General features: G+C 40.2%; 1 protein-coding gene across 2 annotated transcripts in view; it reads left to right on the top strand.

Moving 5' to 3' along the window:
- Positions 1-23,439, top strand: part of arhgef10la (Rho guanine nucleotide exchange factor (GEF) 10-like a) — a 99,240-nt gene extending 75,801 nt beyond the window's left edge. For both annotated transcript variants that reach the window (XM_044023705.1, XM_044023707.1), the window contains 6 exons: positions 3,462-3,676; positions 4,490-4,647; positions 7,414-7,556; positions 13,611-13,782; positions 19,662-19,784; positions 20,223-23,439. In XM_044023705.1, coding sequence (XP_043879640.1) covers positions 3,462-3,676; positions 4,490-4,647; positions 7,414-7,556; positions 13,611-13,782; positions 19,662-19,784; positions 20,223-20,773 — 1,362 coding nt within the window. In that variant the 3' untranslated portion in view covers positions 20,774-23,439. The remainder of the gene's footprint in view (positions 1-3,461; positions 3,677-4,489; positions 4,648-7,413; positions 7,557-13,610; positions 13,783-19,661; positions 19,785-20,222) is intronic.
- The last annotated feature ends 800 nt before the right edge of the window (positions 23,440-24,239 follow it).

The raw sequence follows: 24,239 nt of genomic DNA, 5'->3' as shown, positions 1-24,239 counted from the left end.
TCACTTTGAAATAGCATTGTTTCAAAGGAAAACTGTTACTGTTTGGGGCATATACAGTGTGTGCGCTCTGGATATGCGTCCCCTGTCTGATTCTTTTTATTGCCTCTGTGGTACTAAAAGCTGATTCCAAGCCCAGTGTATCTCATAAAACCACTCAAGTGATTGAACCAGAAAGTTGAAACTGCAGGATAAAAGATCAACATTAGACAAAACAAAACACTAACAAGACTCTTTAAAGGGGGTCAAATAAAACAATTAAGATTTCAGGTAAACAGGGTCCAGCACAGTGGTTTTAGTTGGACCATGTTGGAGACACAGCTGTGGTCAGTGACTCACGCTTGTATATATATATATATATATATATATATATATATATATATATATATATATATACATACATAGTGCTGAGATTAAGGCCTCTGACACACCATGTCAATTTTTAAAGTCATATCATGACATTGAATTATGTCTGACCGTCCACTACACTGAATCCAATGCTAATGTGAAATATTGTGTCAAAAGGAGTTTGATGGACATAGAACAGTTGGTCGGTTAGTTAGTTAATTAGATGCCAAAATGGAGGCACATTATTTTTATTTTTCCTTTATTATTTCTTCTGTGCAGAAGCAGCTCTTCTAGTACGGAGCACATCAGACCAGTGCAACCTGTAACCAAAGTAAAAACAAATTGGTATAAAAACATAATAGTGGATCCAAAAATGATACTGAGTGGCTTAGTGTTCCCGCCCCCAGCTGGTTCTACCTCCCTGGCAGGCTTGTCAAAGCAGGGATGACACTAATCATGTAAAAATGAGATGGGGTGTGGGGATTTCTGTGTGCTTTGATCAAAGTAATCAGCCCCGATAACCCAGAGTTTGCTTGTTGACTTCACCCTTCTTGTTCCACATTCCCCCAGTATCCTAATTTTCTCCATTTCCTCTGCCCTTATGTTTCTCATCGTATATATACACTTGTATAGGATGTTTGCTTTATTTGCTGATGTCTATGCTGGTCAACTTTAATGCACCTGACCCTCAAAATGTCCGCATAGAAGGACCAGAGAATGTCCTGTATCTAAGTGCTTTTGCCCAGATGTAAAATACTGCTTTAACAATTTGAAATGAAAACAAAAAGGTTTATTTAGAAAAACAGTGCTGTTGTAGAAACAGTAACAGTATAGAATATTGAGTCTTTGTCTCTCAATGTGCAAAAACAGAAAATGGAAACTACTGTATACAGGTTTTCTTCCCACTCTCTCCTCTCTAGTGACAAATATGCTTATTTTTCGGCTTCCTGAAAGAGTGCAAGTGAAATTACCGTAATAACCACTGATGTGCAACTTCTCAGCTTTCAGAAACGGTTTGAACTTTTCTGATAGCACAAACCGCCGCGTAACTACGGTGATGCAAAGTGCGCTTGAGCCAACGTGTCGTCAGCGATGTGCTCTGTGTTAAAGGGTTAAATATATGGTAACAATCTAGTGATCAATGTTTTCAGCTTCACATGTGTCCGTCATCCTGACCTGTATCACATGGTTCTTCACTGTGGCAATCTGATTAATGCTGGCAGAACATTTACTGTTGAGGGAGTTTTTGCTTTTTTTCTCAAACTGAGAAAAGGAATCTGTCCAGGGCACGATTCCAAAAATCTGTTTATCCCAAAAAAGTCGTGACGACTTTGTCACAGGACACTGTCTCTGCACTGAATACATACAGGGTTCAGCGGTTGATTAGTTGTGATGGTGCAATGTGGATGGGAGGAAAGGAGGTACAGACGGTTGTGAGGAGGAGTCTGGGTAAGGGGGGCATGCCTGTGGCCTTGGTTACGCACTTGAAACTGTGTTCGTGTGTGTGGGTTGTTGGCGGGGGGGGGGGTGGATGGGTTTTCATGCTGCAAGATAAGTCCTCCCTATCTTCTTTTCACCCTCTGCAACAGACCATTATTTGTTCTGGCTCATTCTCAAGAGCCCACAGGATTGCTCCTGTCCAGATTCAGCACACTGATACAAATCAAACAAATGATTGCATGCAAATAAGGGCGAGCATGGAGGAGAAGTACTAAAGACTATATTTAGCTCATGTCACATTCACACGACGTGATTCACACAGAGGATAAATCGTTGGCGTCGAGCAGTAAGCAGCAGCACGTCCTTTCCAGGAAAGGCTCTGTGTTTTGTTTGGACTGCCACGTCGGCCTTACTCACAAGTAATGATTGAAATCATGTTGAAAACCCACAGTGTTCCTTTAATTGTTTGGGAATGGGAGCAATGCCACCTTAAATGGCATTGCATCAGGGTTAGGTTGATTTTTTTTCAGCATTGGAATTGACTTACACAAAGTCCAATATAAATGTGGGTGATAGGAAATCAAGTCTCTATCAAGGCAGAGAGTCTGTGACGTGTGAATCGCTTTGGGGAGCCTGCTATGATTGGTCTTTTATGTTGTTCTTTTTTTTCCTAAAAGACAGGACATCTATAGGCTTTGATTGGTAGAAATGACCACCGACTGAGCTCATTACAACACACACTCCTGCTAATATAATGATGTACTTACAAGTCATAACAGTAACCTTGGACATAAAATCAAATGACACGTGATTCAAGCACATCTCACTTTATTATGAATGTTATTTAGCTTGTTCCACTATGACCTGACTACTAGAATCTGACCGGCTGTGTTAAACAAGACTTTTCAGGTGACGACATGATGTCTCAATGAGGTACTGCATGCTATTCGTACCATTGGCACCCCGGGCCCTGCTCTGCACGTACCTGCATTCGTCATGAGGATCTTTACCAAGGAGTAAATCTATGTAATGTAATGATGGGCTTGAGAAAAGTATGAAAGCGAGTTGCGCTCACTCTGCGGCTACACGGAGAACAAACTGTCCCCAAAAGCACACTTTACACTGACTGACCCGAAAAATAAAAACCCGAACAACAAAAGAAGTAGAAAAAAGAACTACACAGAGAGGCGACTTAAACTTAAAAAGACTTGAATTGTTAAGAAACTCTCAGTCCTTCAAAAACTTATGAGGTTGAGATTTACTCCTTTCTTCACTGAAGAGATTGCAGTTTTGAGAATTCTTTGATGTCGTAGAGATGACATTGTGAATCAACTGTGTAACGTGTTCAAAATTCCAAGTGATTTTCAAAGTGAGGGAGAACTACAAACCACAAGGTCTGAAAGAATCTTTTCTTTAAATTAAAAAAACAACAACAAATAACTTATAGGCAGACAATGTTTAATCAGAGACTCATTATCCTCTGACCGCTCCATAATTTGATTGTGACAGTAAACACACATGGTCAGCATAATCTGAGGGAGCCTGGCCTGGTTCTGCACCACTCCTCCAGTCTAAACAGAATATTTTATAACCTGTGGCACTGAGATTTATCAGTTGATGCAGGTTAAACATGAAGCTGCCACCTCTCTCAACTAGGCCTTTTTTCCCCCCTGCAGGTGGCCGGTGGAGGAGAAGGTTCTCAGGGGCATATCGAGATATTTTCCCTGAACAGGCCCATGCCACGGGCTGTAAAGAGCCTGCAGGTAGGCTCTGCTGTCCGATGTCTGCAGTATGTACCTGAACCTTCTCTGGTGGAAGAAATTGAGGCTGGAGTTCACAAGGCACCCTCAGGGATCGGCGCCAACATTTGTGTCGGATTGGATGATGGCCGGTGAGAGACTTGTATCACAGAGAGCAACAGATGTCTGAGAAAGAAAGAACAAAACAAAGCGACAAATGTCAGCGCAAGAGCACAAATGCTTTTCAGTGTGTTACGCCTCTATTTTTATACAAAATAATATACTGTATTATTCTTTGTTATGGTCCCACGAGATTCTAGCGGTATTAAAGATTTGCTTGTCAATATTGCATGAAAGCGAGAAATCAGACCTGAGCGTCGCATCAATACTGCCACTGCTGCTGAGATCAGTTTCATTTTCAAATCCAATAAACCTCCTGATCCTTACTGTTTGTAATAGAGCATAGGTCTCCCGCCTTCATTATAGTGAATACATTTTTCTTTTTTTTCATATTTACCTAACGTGTCACCAGCATTCCTGTGATTGTCGTCATCAATTGTGTCATTTGTATAAGAGCCTGCATCCAGCAGTTTTTTTTATTTGCTGACTCATTCACTTCCAGTTTAAGTACCTGTCTGGGCAAACAGAAAAAAAGAAGATTTACAGTAAGAGAAAATAACGGGAAAATATATGTTGCAGCATTTCAGAATCGTCAAGACTGTCATCTTTACTTCTACTTGACATTTTCTTCAAACAGCAATGTGCATTTGTCTCGCTGAAGAGCACAACAAGCTATAGAGTGGTTCATATGGGATTTCAAACATGAAAAAGACGGAGTGGCTGCGCCGAGACAATGCTTTGCTCCAAAGTGAACTGTTAAATCAAAACGCATGAAAACGAGGCACTCTGTCATCTTAAATGACGCTCATTTATCATGTTTGCTTGTGCTGCTTTTGTTCCTCTAGCATCCTGGTCTATGGCAGTGTGGACACTGCAGCACAATGCCTATTGACCCTCCATAACCCAGATGGCTGCCCCGTGCTGTGCCTGAAGCACTCATCTCGCTTCCTGTTTGCGGGCCTGCGGAACGGGACCATGATGGTTTATGGAAGAAATAATAGTGGTAAGGCGTTTGTTGGTTTGTTTTCAAAACAATGGCCCGAGTTTACTGTTTTCTGTTTAGTGTGACAGAGGTGGATGTTGTGACCCTGTTAGGGAAGTGAGAATGTGTTATCATTCACTCATTCATTCATCGTCTACCTCCTCATGAGGGTCACAGGGGTCGCTGGGGTCAATCCCAGCTGACATGGGGGTGAAATGTGTCGTCCTACAAACTTTACTCAAAATGCAAAACATACTGTGTTGGGGATGATGTTAACGTTTTATAACTGACTTACATTTAAATGAAGGTTCATTGCTTTCAAGTGCTAGTTAGCCGCACCATCTCAAGAAGAGATTGATTTTACATCAGCCGCTGATGATAAGTGGCTGAGGAGGGGAGCGGCTGCCGCTAGAGAAAGCTACAGTATTATGGTCTGTGGTGGAAAAACCAAAGAGGCTTCAGAGAATAGTTGCTGTTAAAAAATACTTACGTATATGAGATGACATGAGATCGATGAGAATATAACAAATAGATAAAAGAAAACAAGGTAGATAATAATAATAATGTTATTATTAGTGAAAAGTGTCATTTATATAAGTCCCTTTTTATGCCAGTGTTATGTGTCATGGTGTAAAAACTCCTACCAGACTTCGTTCCTTCTCGCCGTGTCTTGACGGTCTCCTCGACTGCAGCTTGTTGCCACATTCAGTCGTTGTCAGTCACAAGAGGGTCACGCCACTTTGCATAGCGCTGATTATGAACACCCCGAGAAGTCCACAAGTGTAGCTTGCTTGAGATATTCCAGTCTTCTGTGATGCATCGCTGAGTCTCGCATCACATCCTTGAATTGTTCACACAGCGATTTGCCACAGACTTGCCAGAGCTGATTTACCTCCGATCTGGCGCTTTTCACTGTGATCTGCAAAAAAACCATTGAGGGTCTGCCTGGTGTATCATAATTTAGCCTTAATAACATGTGACAGTGACATGAAATGAAAAGTTTTCTTCTTTATTTATTTGTAACACGGATCGGCAGTCAATCTTATGGTTACTTAATAAAACAGCTATGGCCAAGTGGAAAGGGAACTTGGCTTGTAACCAGGGTTGCCGGTTTGAGCCACCACCGGGCCATTAAACGGCTGGGGTAACCCTGAGCAAGGCTTCCCAGGGGCTGCTCTGTGGCTGCCTGCTGCTCCTAATATCAGTAGAGGATGGGTTAAATGCAGAGAAGGAATTTCCCCTGTGGGACTGGTAAAGGACCAATTTATAATTTATTTAATCTAATTTATTTATTTTCATGAATTTATGACCTATAATATTACACATTTATTTTGTGATACGTTTTTTTGACATTTTCAGAATAAATCTGTAAACTTAAACTGATTCTGGCAAAACATTTGACCCTAAAATCCCCCTTTCCCTTTGTTTCCCATTCCTAATGATTTTCAAATCCAGTGTAAGTATAAAAACAACACCTCACCATGTGATAGATAGGATGCCATGTTGGCATTGTACAAGGCCGGGAGGGCTTAACACCATCTCAGCAGTAGTTTGCTGTCCTCACAGCCAGCGGGAGCACAATATACTTCTATCACATGGCTTCTTTTTTACCTGGCTTCAGTATATCAACGTGCCTGCCTTCCTCCTGTGCTCCTTTCTCCTCCCAAGTAGAAAGGATGATTAATTACACCAAGCTGCTGCGTGCGGATTAAATATTATTATTCATGCTTTGTATATAGAAAAAGGACAGGAGAAAAGCTCTGGAGGGTGCCAGGGAATGTTTGTGGATTCTGCACATCTGTTAAAGATTTATGCCTTCGACAAGATTGCCACTGTCTCAAAACAAGCCTGCAACAGCAAGAAAAATGCCTCGTCTTGAATTGAGCGCTTGTGTCATTGTGATGCACATCAGCCTTCATGTCAGTTTGAAATGAATAGATTCTTCTGGAACATTTTGATTTGATGTGAATCTATGAGGGGTGAATGGATATTTACAAGAGCACATTTTTTAAAAAGGTGGGAAATTGACCTTTATAACATGCCAAGCAATTAACCTGTGGGAGTCAGATGCCATTGTGAAGCTATTCTGCTATGAAAGGCAGAAATAAACAACTTAAATGTTAATTAAATGGCTGGATGCACTCCCTTCTATAATTTTGCTTCATTAACGCATGGCAAAAGGAAATGCTTCTGTAATTCACTTCGTAACGCGCTTCTTTGTGGATGCTGCATTCTGTTCTGTGTGATTGCAGACAAAAAGTGGTGTGCTCCATTTTCACAACAATGAAGAGAAAAAAGAGTGAGCACGAGACCAGGAGAAGAAGTTGGAAAGTGGATTAAAATGTACACAAGCATGTGGGTGGCTAACACTTGTGTTGCACTGTGCAGTGATTCAAATGGAGGTCCAGAGTCTTTATTAAGTCAATCTGTAGTTCAGATTCTCTCACACGGTTGCTTTTCATTACAGTGAAATGAAACAAGCCCCCACTGTGAGCTCTCATCTCTGATGCTTAAGTAATTGCTTAATAATTTTTTTACAGCTTTAAGAGTATTTTTTTGAATAAACACCAACGTGTCTTGCTGTGTTTCCTGTTGGGAGAATTGTATTTAATTACTTACACCCAATGGGACAGTTTTCAAATTAAAACGTGTGTTCAAAGTTTATTAATATAATTATAAGCTGGCTGTGATAATAGCCAGTGATTTTCTCCACATATTTCAGATCTCCTTGTTGAAGTTTACAGTTGTACGTTTGTTTTTGTTCACTGTTTTTTTTTTTTTCCTCAGATGATCTTTGGGAACCAGACTCCCGCAGATGTGTGAACCTGGGTTCTGAAGCAGTGAGGACACTGTTGATATTAGATGACTCAGTGTGGGCAAGCTGTGGGAACACTGTTACTGCTGTGGACATACCCAGCCTCACCACTCAGGTATATACCTTGTTCTTTAAGAATATTATATATATAACCCTTAAACACACCGAGACACACTTTTGTATTTTTGGCTCTTAATTTCTAGAATATAGTTATAATTTTCTCATGAATTAAAATTAAAAATGTATGCCAGGTTTTGAGTGTTCTCAAGTAGTGTTTCATGTATCTCTATTGAAAATGACGTTAACTTAAATACGCACAGAAATGTCCCCATTGAAACTCATTAAAATCACTATTTTTGATGCATCATGACAAAAACTTTAAACATTCATTAATGTTTGATATGAATGATGAGAACCAATGCTGGTTAAAAAATAATTTATACTACAATAATTTATAATTTTTACAGCTTAATTTTTATGAGCACACTTTGGTAAATAAATAGAAAATAATAATATATTTCACATATACCAGGCTGCAAAAATCTAACCAAAAATAATCAAGTTTGCATGACATATATTGAAAATATTTACTTTATTGGGTTTTTTCAGATCATAAAATGAAGGTGCATAATGACCAAAACATGGCAATTTAAGGGTTAAAAATGTGTTAATATTTTATATGTATGGAAAGGACAGATGTTGGTTTAAAACATATGTATACAATACAATTAGAACATCTTCATTTTTTATGAGCAGCAATCAACAACATTCACCAACAACGCTGAACATGTTGTCACAGCAAAACATTAAGAAATTAACTCAGAAGTGGGCAATTAGTTGTTAACTCTGCTTGTAAATGTAAAATACAGAAAGACCTAAACACCTAAAATCGAACAATAAAACAATAAAATACAAAAGTAGTACACAAGTAAAAACGTCTCATACTGTGTAGAAAGCCAAAGAGTAAAAATGGGTTTTAAGATAAGTTTTAAAGATAGATAACACATGCATGTATTCATCCAATTCCATGTCCTAACTGTGCAATATATGTATCGTTTTTCTGTATTAATATTATTTTTTTTATCTTTTAATATCAGTATACTGAGCAAATCAGAAGCTTCTGTTAGAAAGAATTATGTTGCAAGGTCAACTCCTCCAACAGCTCCGACTGATAAATATTCTCATGCTCTGTGAAAACAGACCTAAATGGATGGGTTCGTAAGTGGAACTGCAGGACAAGGTGTTTTTTATTTTTATTTTATTTTATTATTGTTGTGTGTGTGTTTTTTAATGTTTTTTTTTTTTGCAGCTTTGACGAAAATTTCCTCTCCCCTCATTTTCTGAAAAGATTTATGCACACAGCCATTGAGAGCCAGCTCTCTAATCTGTGATGTCATCAAGATTTACTGCCTGGAGCTGCTGCACGGACGAGTCAAACCCTTTGTAAATTCATGCAGTGTTTGTTCGGGCTTTCACACACAAATAAGCTTCATTTTGCTGTAGCTCTCTGAGCGCTGAGTTATGGTGCCGAAATACACACCATTATCTTTTAGAAAATCGTCCTGGGTCTTGTCTCTCGGTGTTCGTCTGCACTGTGTGTCCTCAAAGTTGGACAGGGGAGTGACTTCTGTAGCTGTGGTGAATGATCGTGAGGGAGAAAAAACCCAACTCTGCTGGGTGATGTTAATGTGGTATTTAGAAGCTGAACTACAAACATTACTATTTAATGATATCCCCCACATGTGAGTGTGTGTAGCTTTAGAAACAGGCACTAGAAGGGCTTTTGCTGAGAAAGAGTGTGTGTAATGAGCAGACCCTCCCTGGAGTAAACATCTGTGACATTTAATAACATGATGCTGAACAATGGGAAACACTTAAAACTAGGGATGGGACGATACCGATATCACAAACTCATGTATCTACCGATACCGATATTAGTCCGACCGATAAATCGTCATTTTAGACTATTTGTGAACGTGTGAAGCTGTTGACGACACATTTGTGCCGAGTCGTTTCAAAGCCATAATTCTCCAGCTGTGTATAATATTGTTCTCCCCCAAAAAGAAGAAAAAAACAGCCCAAACATGACTCAGCTAAAAATGCTTATGCTGAGTTTCAGAGTCTGTTCATATTGAAGCGTGCGATATGTAGGATTTTTGGAGCCACATCATGTACAAATGTTTTCCAATTGCAGGATAAATGAGCTACATTTCTAGAAATGAAGTGAATTAGTGAAGTAGCCGATCCCTTACTTCTGGTTGACCTCGTGCCAGGTATTACTCTGCGAATCTTAAGAGGCTAACAGTTCTTGAATAATACAGAATACAAGATTTATAATGATTTATATTTTTTACAAGATGCAGCAAATCACGATGTCTTTCAATTTTTTCTTTTTCTATTCCTTTAATACGTCTTTTGCTTACCCCAGTCCTCTGGAGACACAAGCTTAATCAGCCGAACAGCGATGCAGTGGAGGCACAGTTCTGGATCAGTGTATCTCCCACAGAGCTAAGCGGGTCAGCTCTGGTTAGTTCTTTGCTAACCTTGTCTTCCGTGCTAATGTGGACTCAAGAGGGCTGACTTCACAGAGGCACTGGTGCATAGCCCGGATCTGGAGAAGCAGGATTTGGCACCTGTAGCAGGAGACATGACTTGGGGCAAGGCTCGAGGGTCATGGACTCATATTCACTTACCTTCATTCCCATTGTGTTCCCCTGCGAGTGTGCACCGCTTTGTCAGATTTGCAGCACCTTTGACTCATTTATCCGTGTCTTTGGTGAACACTACAGCCCTGTCTGAAACCACACATCCCTGCACACCACTTCTTGGCATGAATCTCTCTCTAAATCTTCACAACCGGTGCCCTGACCATGAATGTAACCTTTTCTGTGTGTGTTTTGGCACATACGACGAGGCTACGTACCGTCTTTGAGGTACACGCGCTCTGCTTGGGGAATAGATGAAAATCCCACAGCTAAACGGTGGCCGTGAGCAAAGACAGATTAATATTGCAGCCTGAATGAGAGAGTGCATAATCTGTCTCAAAGTGCTGATTTATTCTCTAACACACTCTCAAAGCTTCAAAATGATAACGTTGACGTGTCTGACTCTTCGATATGACCTAAGAGTTTTAACAAAGACAATCATTTGTATATGTTTGACACTTGTGCCACTTCACAACGTTCACAAAGACAGGAATTGCTAATGTGTAGCTAGTTAATGTTTTAGATGTGGCTTGATTGGTTCAAGGGGCAGTGATCAAAAATTCCATAATAACATTTCTGCATCGTGTCAACCAAGTGATCTGATTTCCTCTCGATTCTGGTTCTTTGCTAATTCTGTCCCCATCACAGGAGACCTTGACCAATCACAGGGTAATTCATCGAGAGCAGGTGCATTGGCTGTTCCACTGTATACAGGTTTTAGAAAGATGGAAAGATTGCCTCGGGCCATCTGTCCCATATTTAATGTGTGTCTGTCAATGTGCAACTGATGAGAGGAGATTCAGGACACGGACCTGTCTGGCCAAGTCTTTAGGATTGTTAACAACCCGCAGAAGAAACTGGACAACTAAATAATTGTAATTTTTCTATAGAGTGTGCAGTTTTAATTAGTACCAAACACAAACTGCAGCTGACTGTTATGAATGCCATATTTTAGCCTAAAATACTATACACATTGACTCTTGGACTTAAAAATAGGCACTAAATGAAAGTTAATACAGTATAAACTGGGTATTTATGCTCAATTTTCACTATATAAAATCATCTGGGAATTCATTACAATATAAGTTAGTGAATAACCTGAGATATCCAAAGTTAAAACATAAAATGCATCAATTATTTCATTAAGTTGGTGACTAATCATGTATTCTAGAGCCCGGTTGTTACTGTGGCAAAGAAAAAGGCATCTGGGTGAAGTCCTGAGATCCCCATCATTGCCAGGACCAGCTTCATTTCCTGCCGATGTGATCTGACAAACGGCTGTGTTAAGAATATGATATGAAACAGCTGCAGTCTGTGGCTGCAGCAGATTTGTCCGTCCTAGTGTCCAACCTTGATACTGCAGCAGCAAACGCACAGCCATGACTCATTCTCTTCCAGTCTCTTTTAATTTTGAAGAATTACAGGTGTTTGCTCCCCTCCCCCACCAACAACAGAAGACCCTGTTTACACCATGTCCATGTTCCCCTGGCTCCACAATCCTGTTATCAATCAGCCACAGGAACCACAGTGAACAATATTTATATGAAGAAAAACAACACATGAAGAAAGATTCTTCCACCCAAGCGTCAAAGGGCAGATCTTTGTCGTATGACAGACATCCACAAGCGACTATGTAAAGGACTGAGCACTTGTAATTTAACTAAGCCTCAACAGCATAGGACACACACACACACACACACAGACAGGTGCTGATCAATACTGACTGGCAGGTCTTGCTTCCATTACGACTTTCTTTCTACCTGCTTTCTCTTATCACTCACTTGTCCTCGACTCCCTCGCCGTGGCCCAGAGTGGGTGACTTTGCACTTGGCTCTGGACAGAGATACCCTGTCACCTCATGTAAGGACTAATGAGCTGTTTAGAGCGGCTCTAGTGTTTGTAGTTGCCGCTCCGCTGTTTTCCCACCGTGTGCCAATGACTATTGAAGGGATGTTGTTGTTAGTGTGACACTGCAGAGTTGAGTGGAAAGGGCACATTACCACTGTCAAGCTTCACTGACCACCTCATCTCTGTAAGCAATGCTGGACTCAGTAGACTAATACCAGGACGCTGGTTGGGTGCAGCAGTGCCGGCCGGTAAATTATCCTCTACTCTATTACACAGCGAGTTATATATGTGGTCTTTATCCTTGAGAAAATATTTGAAGAATCTATTTTTTAAGAGTGGCTTAAATGTTAATTGATATTTATGTGAAAACCTTTCTTACAAATCATTGACTTAAATCATTTAGGGTTACCCAGAATGTCTTCCTGGTGGTTTCAAACATAATGTGAAGGAAGATGGTATTCAACACGGTGACAGCCATTGATTAGCTTCAAATCCCTTTTAGAGTGATCCCCCCCTGATGATTAATGTGATAATTAAGCACCACAGTAGGACTGAACTCAGTTAAACGGCAAAGGTTTTTTTTTTCTTATGGGCATCACATTGTTGTGATGGCGGCACTTGGGAAAAGGAAGAGCTGTATTTCATATTGTTTTCTAAGGCAGAGCAGGAACCCACGACTGAGGAGTCAATTAAAAGGGAAAACACATCAAAGACTTCTTTACTTTTCCCTTAATTTAAACAAAGGAATACCCACTGGCAAGGGCACACAAACAGGTGGTAATCCCTGTCTGCTGGTGCTCCTGGTTCGGGGTTGTGTGGGAGCATTCTCCTCTTCGCCCACTTACTCTCATTGACTAATTGCCCAGCCTCATGCAGCTCATGCACTGACAGTGATATGAGTTCCAAGATGATGCCCAAAACAGCCCTTGTCACGCCTTGGACTGCAGGGGCTGCATGTGTTGCTATGATAAGGCTCATTGCATTTATTCCAAGCTACTCATTAACACTGTGCCTGCGAAACTCTCTCTTTCCATTGTGCTCTTAAAAAGATAGAAGCCTGGGGAATGGTGCAAAGACATGTGTCCGGGACTCTGTAAATTGCAGAGTTGGGAGGTACAGCGAGGTTTTATTTACAGAAAAAAAAACAAATATTAAGCAATAACTGCACAGATGATTTAACAGGGCTGACCCCAGTGGGTCAAATGACTGTCAACATCATCAACTATTGGCTGGCCAACTATACCAATTAGAAAAAAAACCTGTTACCAGTGTGTTCTCTGACATATCATGACACATTCAGCATAGTTTTGTATTTAGCTTTTTTTTTATTATTAAATTTACAGTTGCAAGCTTGCAGTTGGGAAATAATGAGACATTTGTTTCATTATTGAAGGGGAAAATAGCTGTGATGTAGCTCAACTCCCTGCAGAATAGTAGGTTAACTGAAGTAATATTTGTGCAATCATGCAGACAGAAAAGTGTCACTTTTGTTCATAAGCTTAGACGGAATAAGATCCCAGAGAGCGGTAAACTTCCAATTCACTTCAGATTATGAAAAGGCATTTGTTGATGATGTTGCGATGTCATCAGAACATTGTGTTCTGTTTTCATGGCAGAAATTTGAAGTCCATCCAGACCCGATGGTGAGCGTGGCACACATGGCATGTGCCGGTGGAGGCGTGTGGATGGCATTTTCGGAGGGTTCCTCCATTCGTCTCTTTCACACGGAAACACTGGAGCTTCTGCAGGAAATCAACATCTCGACGCGGTCGACGCTGCTCAACACTGGTACGCACATCATCCCACATCACACTTGACCTTCATACAAAGAAGTAGTACAACACAGGCTTAAGATTATTTTTATTTTGTTTAACCTGATCTTATTTTTGTTTGTACTGCACTGTATCTATTTTTGTCTTGATTAATACTGTGAAGGAGCTTAGGCAGGCGCCAGGTTAATGCCATCCTTTCTCAAATAGCATTCGTGTCTTGTCCAACTCGCTCTCAGGGATGTGCACTCAAGGGAATCACCTGGACGAGTGCAGAGCCGTAAAAGAGCCACAGGGTGAGAGAAAGGGAGTATTAAAAAAATAAGATGATAATAATAAAATCATTGAGGAGCAGTAAATAACTGGCCTTAAAGATTTTCTTTCTCGAGCTTTAAACTCCATCACAGGACACTTTTAAATGTGTAGGGGAAAATGTCCTCTCCTGTGCAGCAGCAGCAGCAGCTGTAGAGTTCCCTTATGTCACAGACATAACGTCATGTTTTGTGGCACAGTGTGATTGGTTGGCAACGATGTCTGTAGATGTCTGATCCTCAACTGTCGCACCAGAACATCTCTCATCTCATGTTTCTCGTGCTCCTGTCTGTAAAAAAGGCAATCCAAAATCTATTATGAGAAGAGAGAAAACGCCGCCCAGATAGAAATAAATGAGTGGACACAGAAGGATAAACTGATCCAGATGATACAAGAGCCCGCTGGAAGATAGTGAGTGGCTGGTTACCATGGAAATGATTAAAATCTGCCACCGGAGTATAAATTAAACATCATGTGACATTTATCAAAAATGTCAAGTGACAAAGTAGAAACTAGGCTCAAGGGTTCCTATGGAAACCTGCTTGGCTTTCTTTAAATGTGCTTACTTCTGTGTCATCCACCTTTCTCTTTTGTTTGCATGCACAGCCCCAAAAGTTTTGTTTGAGCCAATATTTTTTTTTAATTTTTTTTGTCCCATTTTCTGCCTCTTACTCCCGTCTCATCTCATCCACTCTGCTTTAAAATCCAATTTTAGATGGTGCATTACTTCCTGTGTGAGCAGGCGTGTGTTTGCAGGTTGAACAATGGCAAAGAACTTAAATAGCAATTAAACACAACTAAAATCATCTTATGGGAATAATAATAACATTACATGTGACATAATCTCATCTCATGTGTTCATGTAATGGACCAGCTTGTTTGATGTGGCATACGTGAAGATCACCTTGACTTTCAGGGAGCGGTATTATCTGGATTTAGAAAATGTTGTGACTGTGACTGATGCTATTAGAGCAAAACTCAAAGCCAAGGTAACTGTCATCAGAAAACAAAACCAAACCGTTTTCTCCTGCGAGCTGAATGAAGAATAAAAGCAGGCATGTCTTTCAGACACAAAACTTTCCCCTCCTTTTAGATCAAAGTGAAGCTTTAAGAAGAACAGACTCCTATGGCCATTGTATCTGGTGATCCAGAGGTCATTTTCACCCTGCACCACTGCTTCCCCTTGAAATATGCAGCAGAGTGGAGGAAGGGTGGCAGCCTCAAGGCTTGGCCCCCGGGGGAAGTTACAAGGTCAAAAGAGAAGGAGTTGCTCAGCTCATGTCTGCAGGGTCCACAAAAGGATGAGGATCTTTGACTTAAGTTGTGTTTTGTTGAGTTCACAAGAGAAAAGAGCATCCCTTGATACTCTACATCTACAGATACTGCACATGAAATACTGATAGTTTCTCGCTGTCAATAAGTCTCTGCTCCCCCAGGTTTTTCCTTGACTTATGCTAGGACATGCAGTAATGATATACCCCGTAATCCTCTCTTCTTAATGTGATTTATACTCAATAGGGAATTCCAGTTGCAGTAAACAACGGAGACGTTTCTAAAGGAAAAGGAAACTGCTGATCTCCTCTCTACTAATGCCTTTAATAGTTCTGTCCTTAGGGTGAAACTTCCACAGTGACATATCACAGGGAAACATTTATCTTTGGAGACACTGTTCTTTTTTTTTTTTCCAAACAAATTCTTGTCCCGCACGTTAAACACACTGCCAAGTGTCTGCATCGCTGCAAATAAGAAAGCATGAGATCGCGATACCTCCTGAAACTCAAGTGTCTTTGTCATTATCCGTCTTAATCACCTCTTGTGGATGACGACTGGTGAACACATCAACTACCCCAACGGTGGGTGTTACCAGTATTAAGCTCTAACTAAAGTACAAAAAGACTGCGGGCTGTGCGAGCAGGTGGCAGACAGTTAAGAGATAAAGGCTGTTTTCAGCGGTGCCTAACTCCGTTTTTGTGACCCTCCAAGGTCTCTGTCTAAAGGCTTTTGCTGTGTTTGCTGATTGCGCCGCTCTGCCTTGCCTGTCGTACACTCAGCAACAACTTCTTATTTGGGATGATTCATCTGTGCTCAGTGGGATGAATGGATTCATAACACTGTGGAGACACTCGTGCAAATCATCGTAGTCCGAGCATGACACAGGACAAACATGTAAACGCAGCGCCTCCTGTAAATGAGCATTTTCTTTTCTCGTGATCACATGACTGTTGGTGTTAATTCACTTATGAATGCTATGGCAAATGACTCCAGAGATAACTAGGCCACAATGGAAGCTGAGAGCTGTAGAAGCTAAAGAAGACAAGCAAAAAGTCAAATCAACACAAATATTGTTTATCTCCCTTTGTTCACTGTATACAAAGGATGTGCAAGTATAATTAGCATATGCAGTCGTCTCTTTCTGTGTTGTTAACGCATATGCTTCAGCAAAGGAAAACTTCACAGCAGTATTTATAGGACAAAATCATTGATTAATCCCACATCAGGGATTATCAAAAATTTGAAGTGTGTGAAAAGAAATTGCACATTGACTCCTCGTGTTTTGTTTTTTATGCGTGTCTAAAAATGTGGCTCGATGACGCACCGGAGCCAAAGTTAGTTTAACGTCTCCTCAAACACTGTTGTAATATTAAACCCTCGCTATATCAGCAGTTTACCCACTCACTCACAATTTAATTGCACCGGCTCCTCCGCTGCTGCCTTTGGTTTGCTTGTTAGCTGAGATGTCTTCCAGGGATCCAAAACAATGCAGAAAGGCTCTGCCACTTTATTTAAAATTCCTAATGATGAGGAAATTATACGCAGAGAAAGAACACACTCCTGCTGTGAGGCTGCAGGTAACAGACACACACAGCATAGGAGAGATAGAGAGATAAAGAGGTAGAGAGAGAGGTCTCTGGCGAAAGCTGTGCCAGTTTACAACATGTTGTTAAACTGCAACCACATCGTTGCAACCGTTTGTTTAACAGGCAATTTAATACTTGAGCATCCACATTTATGTCTAAAGAGCAGCGCTATGTCTAAGTCTATCTGTATTTCCATTTGTTGTTGTAAATTGTTTAATTATGACAAAAGTTTTACTTTTTAAATTTGAACAGATATTTCCACTCCAGTCTAGACTGACATAATATAAATGAAATTGGATAATATGTAGTTTTTTCCATTGGAAATATTATTCTCTTTTATGTATAAAAGAAAAAAAGTCTTCCATATCTGCTGCGTCTGCTTTTGTTTGGCAACCACTGGTTTAACTCCTTATCTCGATATGAAGCTAAAATAGTCACCGTTTTGGATTGAACTCTGATTGAACAGTGTAATGTGACAGAAAAAGGACTTCATCTGCATTTATATTGTTCCCCAGAAGTAAGAATGATTTTATTTTTCCTTTTACACTGTGACTCAATTTAGGAAAAGGGAACTACTTTATTCTGCATTAAAAACGCAGCAGAAAATAGCATTCACCCAATATCTACACAGAGAGATGCTTATTATGACACACGGCCCTTTAATGTAATGTCCAGCCGTGTTGCTGGTTACCTATTTCAAACTACACTTGCAGGTGAAAAACCTTTGAGTCTGTCCACCAGTTATTGTGTTAGGACGATTTCAACTACATTATGTTGGGGTTGCATTTGTTTGCCGTTACGTTTGCTTGTAAAACACTTGAAAGAATATAAGGTTTTACTACATGTGTTTCAGCAACAGCAGGTGGAACATACAATATAAATAGTCATACTTAATGCCCTACACTCAATCTAGGCCTACTTAAAGGAAGCAAAAATTGTGCTTTCCAACCTCAATTTCCTCTTGAGAGTCGAGAAATATCTTCATTCTTTTTTTTTGTTATGTGCCCACCAGTGACACTTGGTCTGAGGCTTGAAACTGCAACGCTAATTCCGTCATTTTTAGACCCACCCGTAGGGGGATGGGACCTCATTCCCAGAATGTAAACAGTGTCCGCCATCTTTGCTAACAGTTATGCTAACAGGACCACGTAGGATATTTCTCAGCTCAGGGGAAACTGAGAATGGGAAGCACAATTTTTATACTATCCCCTATACTAGTAATGCAAAGCTAAATGCAAATTTGTGAAGTATTCCTTTAACATTACCGTTTAAAATAACCTATTCATACAGCCAACACACATATACACACACATCATTAGGGCCAAGTGGGGGATAGATATCTTGCCTGAGGACACGTTGACATACGAAACTAGAGGAGCACGGGATCAAACCACCGACCTTCCAATTAGTCACCGACCCATCCTATCTCCTGAGCCACAGTTGTTCCCCCACAGTGCCAGAGTGCACCTGTGCATACAGGGTTAAGCTGTGGCTCTATCCAAAGGTTAAGGTTAACCGTGGTGTCTATGTTGGCATACATTAGTCAGGTTTTTGTGAATACTTTCTTCACGCAACAGAAGATCTCTGAGAAACTGTCAGCAAATATTGGCAGACTTAATTGCTTTTATTGTCCAACGCTGTCCTTTTGTGGAGGTTGTTTTACAATGTAGGCAGTTGTTGTCAAAGCCGGAATAGATTTGAATACATTTGAAATGTCCCTTCGGAGGCAGGAGGCAGAGATCAAGCTTGTCTAATAGATAACACTATTAAAACATGGCCAAGCAAGATTACAGTTTTAGCAGGCAACACGTGCACCAGCTGAAGTGAATAGGGCTGGATTAGTAATGTGTCTTTAGAAATGTTAAAGAAAATGAGTGAACAACAAGGATGTATTGCTGCCTTTTATTCTTACTAGGAAACATCACCATGGCAATCAACAGCAATTGGTATCTTTTTAAAGTGGAGTGTTTTCCTATGCTGTGTTAAATTATAATTTTGATTTCTTTGTGTGCTGTTCTCTGCATACTTCAATCATGATTTTATCTTTGCTTAAAAAATCTACTTGAATCGCTCTTGGATTTATGTTAAATCTTAATATTGCATTCTATTCTTTGTGATAACGTGTATATGCAAGTTCACATAAAATCCTTTAAGTTCAACATTTCAAATACACACAGATCTCGTTGTGTTGGATACAAATACTTTTTTTTTCTCCTTCTTTGGGCTCTATGATTGTTTTGGCCAGTAGCAAGCAGACAAGTCCAATTTCTCATAATCTTTTTGTAATCCAGCACCTTAGGTGGCTGTGCGGTGCATGCCTGAAGCCTGTCAAAAACAGAAGAGCTTAAATTCTTCCCAGAGCTAACAGCGATAACAACAATGTATATATATATTGTTGTTATCACTGTGTATGTGTGTATAAATATACATATCTATATATAGATATATATATATATATTTTAAAACCATTATTTATGGACTGAATAGTTCATATCTAAAGCAGGACTTTTGAAGAAACTCAAATAATACTATCAGTTAAAGTTTGGAATTCACTGTCTTAAAGACCATCACAGACCTTCTGCTCTCTAAAATGTCAACTGTTTTTGTTATTGTTCCTTCAATAGCTTTCAAAGCTTGTTGTATTTCTAAGCTACTTGTCCTTTTACGACAATAAGTGGCAATGGAAAAAAACAACCCCATTTTCTGATTTCTCCTTCTTACGTTGCAGGTCATAAAAGCATGCGAGTCACAAGTCTCCTCATTTGCCAGGGGCTGCTGTGGGTGGGCACTGCCCAGGGCTTAATTATCACTCTGCCAGTCCCCAAACTGGAGGGCATCCCAAAAATAACAGGTATGGATCAGAGGAAGGGCGGACGTCTGTGATTGAGCAGCCTCTTGCGAGGTCAAAGAAAAGCAAAGAGTGTTTCGTCGTGACAGAAAATTACTCTGCTCTGCCTATTATTGAGGTCACACTTCACATTTTTCTTGTGGCCCTTGGAATAAGTGTCAATATTATCACTAAGGTGTCACACCAATTATATAGAGTATATATTCTTGGGGGGGTGTCATTTAAAAACTGCTTGGCTATGTTTAGTTTATTCTGAGTGAATGAGGTTGTTATTTAAACCTCTGCCACAAACCTTTATCTGCCAATGTTACTGTTACAGTTAGTTAATACTGGTAAATTATGTGCACACAATTACAATGACAGCCTCTGTTTTTACTGATGCCACCGTTTCTCTTCTTTGTGGATGATTTTTAAATATTCTGTCCACGTGTCTTTGCACAGGAAAGGGCATGGTCTCTCTAAACGCCCACTGTGGGCCTGTTGACTTCCTAGTAGCCACCACCAGCACCCTGTCTCCTGAACTGCTCAAGAGGGATTCTGTCGGGGATAACCCCGACTCTGTCTGTGGAGGCGAGGACCGTAGTGACACCTCCTCTCAGGAATCACTGCAACAGTCCAGCTCCTACCAGGGAGAGGGGAGAAGCAAAGGACGCGGCGTCCTGCTACAGTACAAGCTGCGCTCCACGTCGGGATTACCTGGTCGTCCATTAACGGCGCAGGGTGACGAGGCGTCCGACTCCTCCTTGGAGTCTCTGGAGCACAGTGTGGAAGATGGATCTATCTATGAGCTCAGTGATGACCCTGAAATGTGGGTTAGGGGGCGTCCTTGTGAGAGGAATGGGGGACGGAGGGACAGGGTGATCTCTGCCGCAGTTATCTCTGGAGGCAAGGGCTTCCGCAGACTGAAAGAAGGGGCTCCAGCAGGTGCAAGGACAAATGTGGAGGGTTTAGAAAATATTCTCATGGTATGGCAGCTTCCACTGACAGTGTGATGTGGAAAAAAAATATTGCAAGGCGATTTGTATTTATAGCTGTCGCCCCGGCTTAGTCTTGAATAACCTGAATAACCCTTAACGAGAAGGTGTTGCCATTGTTAGAGAGCTTGACATCTAATGATTAAGACTGTGGAATAGGAACACTGAAGCATGCTGTTTACGAAATGTACTTTCAGCCCATTAGTTGCTTGGAAAGTTCAGGATTGCATATCATCGCCTTTCCACCGGTGGAAAAGCTGCCACAGTTTAGTTCTGTGTCGTTGTTTTGATGTGGTTCCTCCCTCCTGCTTTTTACTAAGGATTGATAAGCTGCAATTTAACCTCATCATTGCGGCACGCACTCTGCCACATTTATTTTATGCGAAGGACTTCTGTGTGAGCAGTCATGGACGCCACACCTTCGAGAGGCAGCCTTTGTTCAATCTGCCATGCTCTGCGGTGCAAGAGATGAACGTCTTTTATCTGATCCTGCGGGAGAGATCCCATCTGTTAAGAGCTGAAAGCTGGGGACTACCACCGCATCACACATAAGCACATTACTATCACTTTATTAGCTTTGCCAGCCTTTCTCTCATCCCATACAATGTGAATGTATGAAATCTTATATTGAGCCTTGGCTCTTGTGAAATAATTCGATTTTTTCCTATTTTGTCGCAGCTGTTGCAAAAACAGACGATAGTCACGCTCGCCGACGCTGGCTGCAGAAACTGCTTAAGAACATTTTTAGACGGAAATCTGTTAATACACAATAGATATTTTGCGCTGTAGAAAGGTTTATTTTGTTGTGGAAAATAAACATGTCAAAGCAATAATATTTTGTTCCACATACTAAAAATGCCAGATATCTCCTTTATTATTTACTATCACCTGACAGCTACACAAAGCAAATATGGGTTTAATATTAATACAATGCACAACTCGCATTATCTGGACATCAGTAACCAGCTATTAGATACTCTGTATGAACCAAGGGAACCGACAGACAACAGACATCAATGGACATGTTCATATGCACGTTCATTGACAATCACATACAATAATCTGATCAAAGGTGATCACATGTAGCTACACAGTACTGTGATGTTAATCAGGGCTCAGAGACATTTAAACCTCGACCCGTCAGCACATTTTCCTTGTTTTCATGTTCACGCCACTGTTGTGTAAATATGTGAAGATGAATGCGAACATTAACATCAACAGCTGGTCATCACTGTGTCGTGGCGTTGAAAGATTACATAGTCTACCTTTATCCTGAAACACTCATCAAACTGTTTTAAAGCCACATTGAATGATATAAAAAAAGGACATTGTTATTTGAATGTGTACAGTTTTTTTTAACTTATAAAGAAGATAAGAAAGCAGCAGTATAGTGAATCTAAGTTGGTATGAAAAGCGCTCAGTGGTACTTGTTTTAAAATTGTGAAGTTTTTTGATTTATGGGTTTCTAATTCAATAATAATATAGACATTTTCAGGATTATTCAAATTGACCATCAACATATTTTTGGCAGAGAAAACAAAAGTTTACATGGCACTTCTACTAGTCGTCTTTTCTCCACATATGGATTCACATCTTCATCACATCATTTTCATGTTTCTTCTCCTCCTCACAGCTGAAATAAAAAAACAACAAAAAAACATCCTGCTGTTAGCCAGAGTCATTCAAAAATACAATGACTTAAGCTGTTCTTGGGTACTGTCATCTAAATGTAAATCTCAAAGTCAAAATGCCAAAAATGTACACCCAGTAATGTATACTAATTCACATGAGACTCCTTTGCCACTGATATCTGGTAACACCTCCGTGGTCACTATAGAAATTGTTTGTTCAACCTTACTCTGAGGAGAAGAGTGCATTCCTGCAGGAGCAGCCTCATGAAATATACATGACTCCTTCACCAAAGCTGCTCTGTTTCTCTGGCTCATCTGTTAGCAGCTGTGATGTCATTTCAAAGGTGTGTTGGGCCTTCAATAAGACACTGACTCCTTCATTTACTTATCTTTGTACAGGACACTAAATATGATACTCGTGAATGAATGTATTGTACTACTAATTACAGCCGTTACTGTGCTAATTAAACCTTTATTCCCTTTTGTAAAGTGGACTGCAACAGTGTTGATGTTTTGGATGAGATTGTGTTGTTTGTTTTTTTTACCTGTGGTATCAAAGGTCATAACAGTTGATGATGAATGGGATTTTATTTGTGTATATTTGGTTATTGCCCATATCTGTTGTGACAACGTGTACTTTATGTTAATTGCTGTGGATGGGTAACATGTTGATATCAATGAAAATTCTGGGGAGGTTTAAAAAAACAAAAACAGGAACGGTCACATGATCAGACTGGTTATAAAAAAATACAACCCTGCTTTACCAGACGTATATAAATCTATTAAAACTGACAAACTCCTCAAAGCTCAACTCAGTTTTACTCAGTGGTGTTTATGACCAGTGCGATCATGTGACCACTTACAGGGATGCTGCCATGACCCTGCATCTTATTTTGGTAAGTACACTATTCCTATAACTTAATAGAAAATGATTGTCAAACCTAAATGTACAAAACAAAAATAAATCAGGATGTAGTATTTAGTTATTACCTTAAATGTTAAAACCTTTTCTAACAAAGCGTATGTTAAAAATAAAAACATATTTAAACTCTATTGTGATTATTGTGGCTTTTCTTCTTCCATATGGCACAATTCTGGTTATTTGGATCATTTTTATCTCTTGTGTTTTGGTCAAATCCCACTGCTGAAAATCAAAATAAAAAGTAAAGTGGAGACATAGTGGCTGGACAGGAAAACAAGATCTAATGTGGTGCCATTTAATTTTTAACTCAGCTGTGTTCCATCTTTCAATTCACTTGCCCTCCAGACATCACGTCACAGGTCACTTAGTCCAGTTTATTTGTTTCTTGTTGTTTTCTCAGGAGTGCTGCTGGCTTAAGATAGGAGGTAGCATGATTTTTGTAAGATGGCTGACAGTTAAAAAAATGAATCACTATATTAATCCCTTTGTCTTTGTCCTCCTGCTTTTCAACACATGTTCATGAAGTCTACAATGAATAAAACCCCACAATTGTTCAGAGCAGAAAAATGAAGCTGTATGATATTTTTCCTCATGAGGAATCATCAGGTCAACGTGTGCTGTTGACCTTTGGCCTCAAGAGTCCCAGTCACTGCGTTTACATGCACAGTTTAATCGAGTTAAGGTCATAGTCCGACTAAGACCAACAACTGGACAACTTGCCAAGTCTGAGTATACATGATTCATTGGTCATGTACGTCGTGTGACTCCACCTCAGTAGGTGGTGCTGTATCTCTCTATGAACTACTGCTTATTGAATCAGTTTCCTGTTGACCTTTATGTCACAGAAAAACAGACAGCAAACGGTGAGAAGCATAAATCTCGTCTCTTTGTCAGTCCAAAAGTGTGTCTTCCGTAGCTTTTACTCCCACAG

The sequence above is a fragment of the Solea senegalensis genome, linkage group LG4 (assembly GCF_019176455.1).
Source record: "Solea senegalensis isolate Sse05_10M linkage group LG4, IFAPA_SoseM_1, whole genome shotgun sequence".
Classification (NCBI taxonomy): domain Eukaryota; kingdom Metazoa; phylum Chordata; class Actinopteri; order Pleuronectiformes; family Soleidae; genus Solea; species Solea senegalensis.
This window is presented reverse-complemented; position numbering and strand designations above follow the sequence as displayed.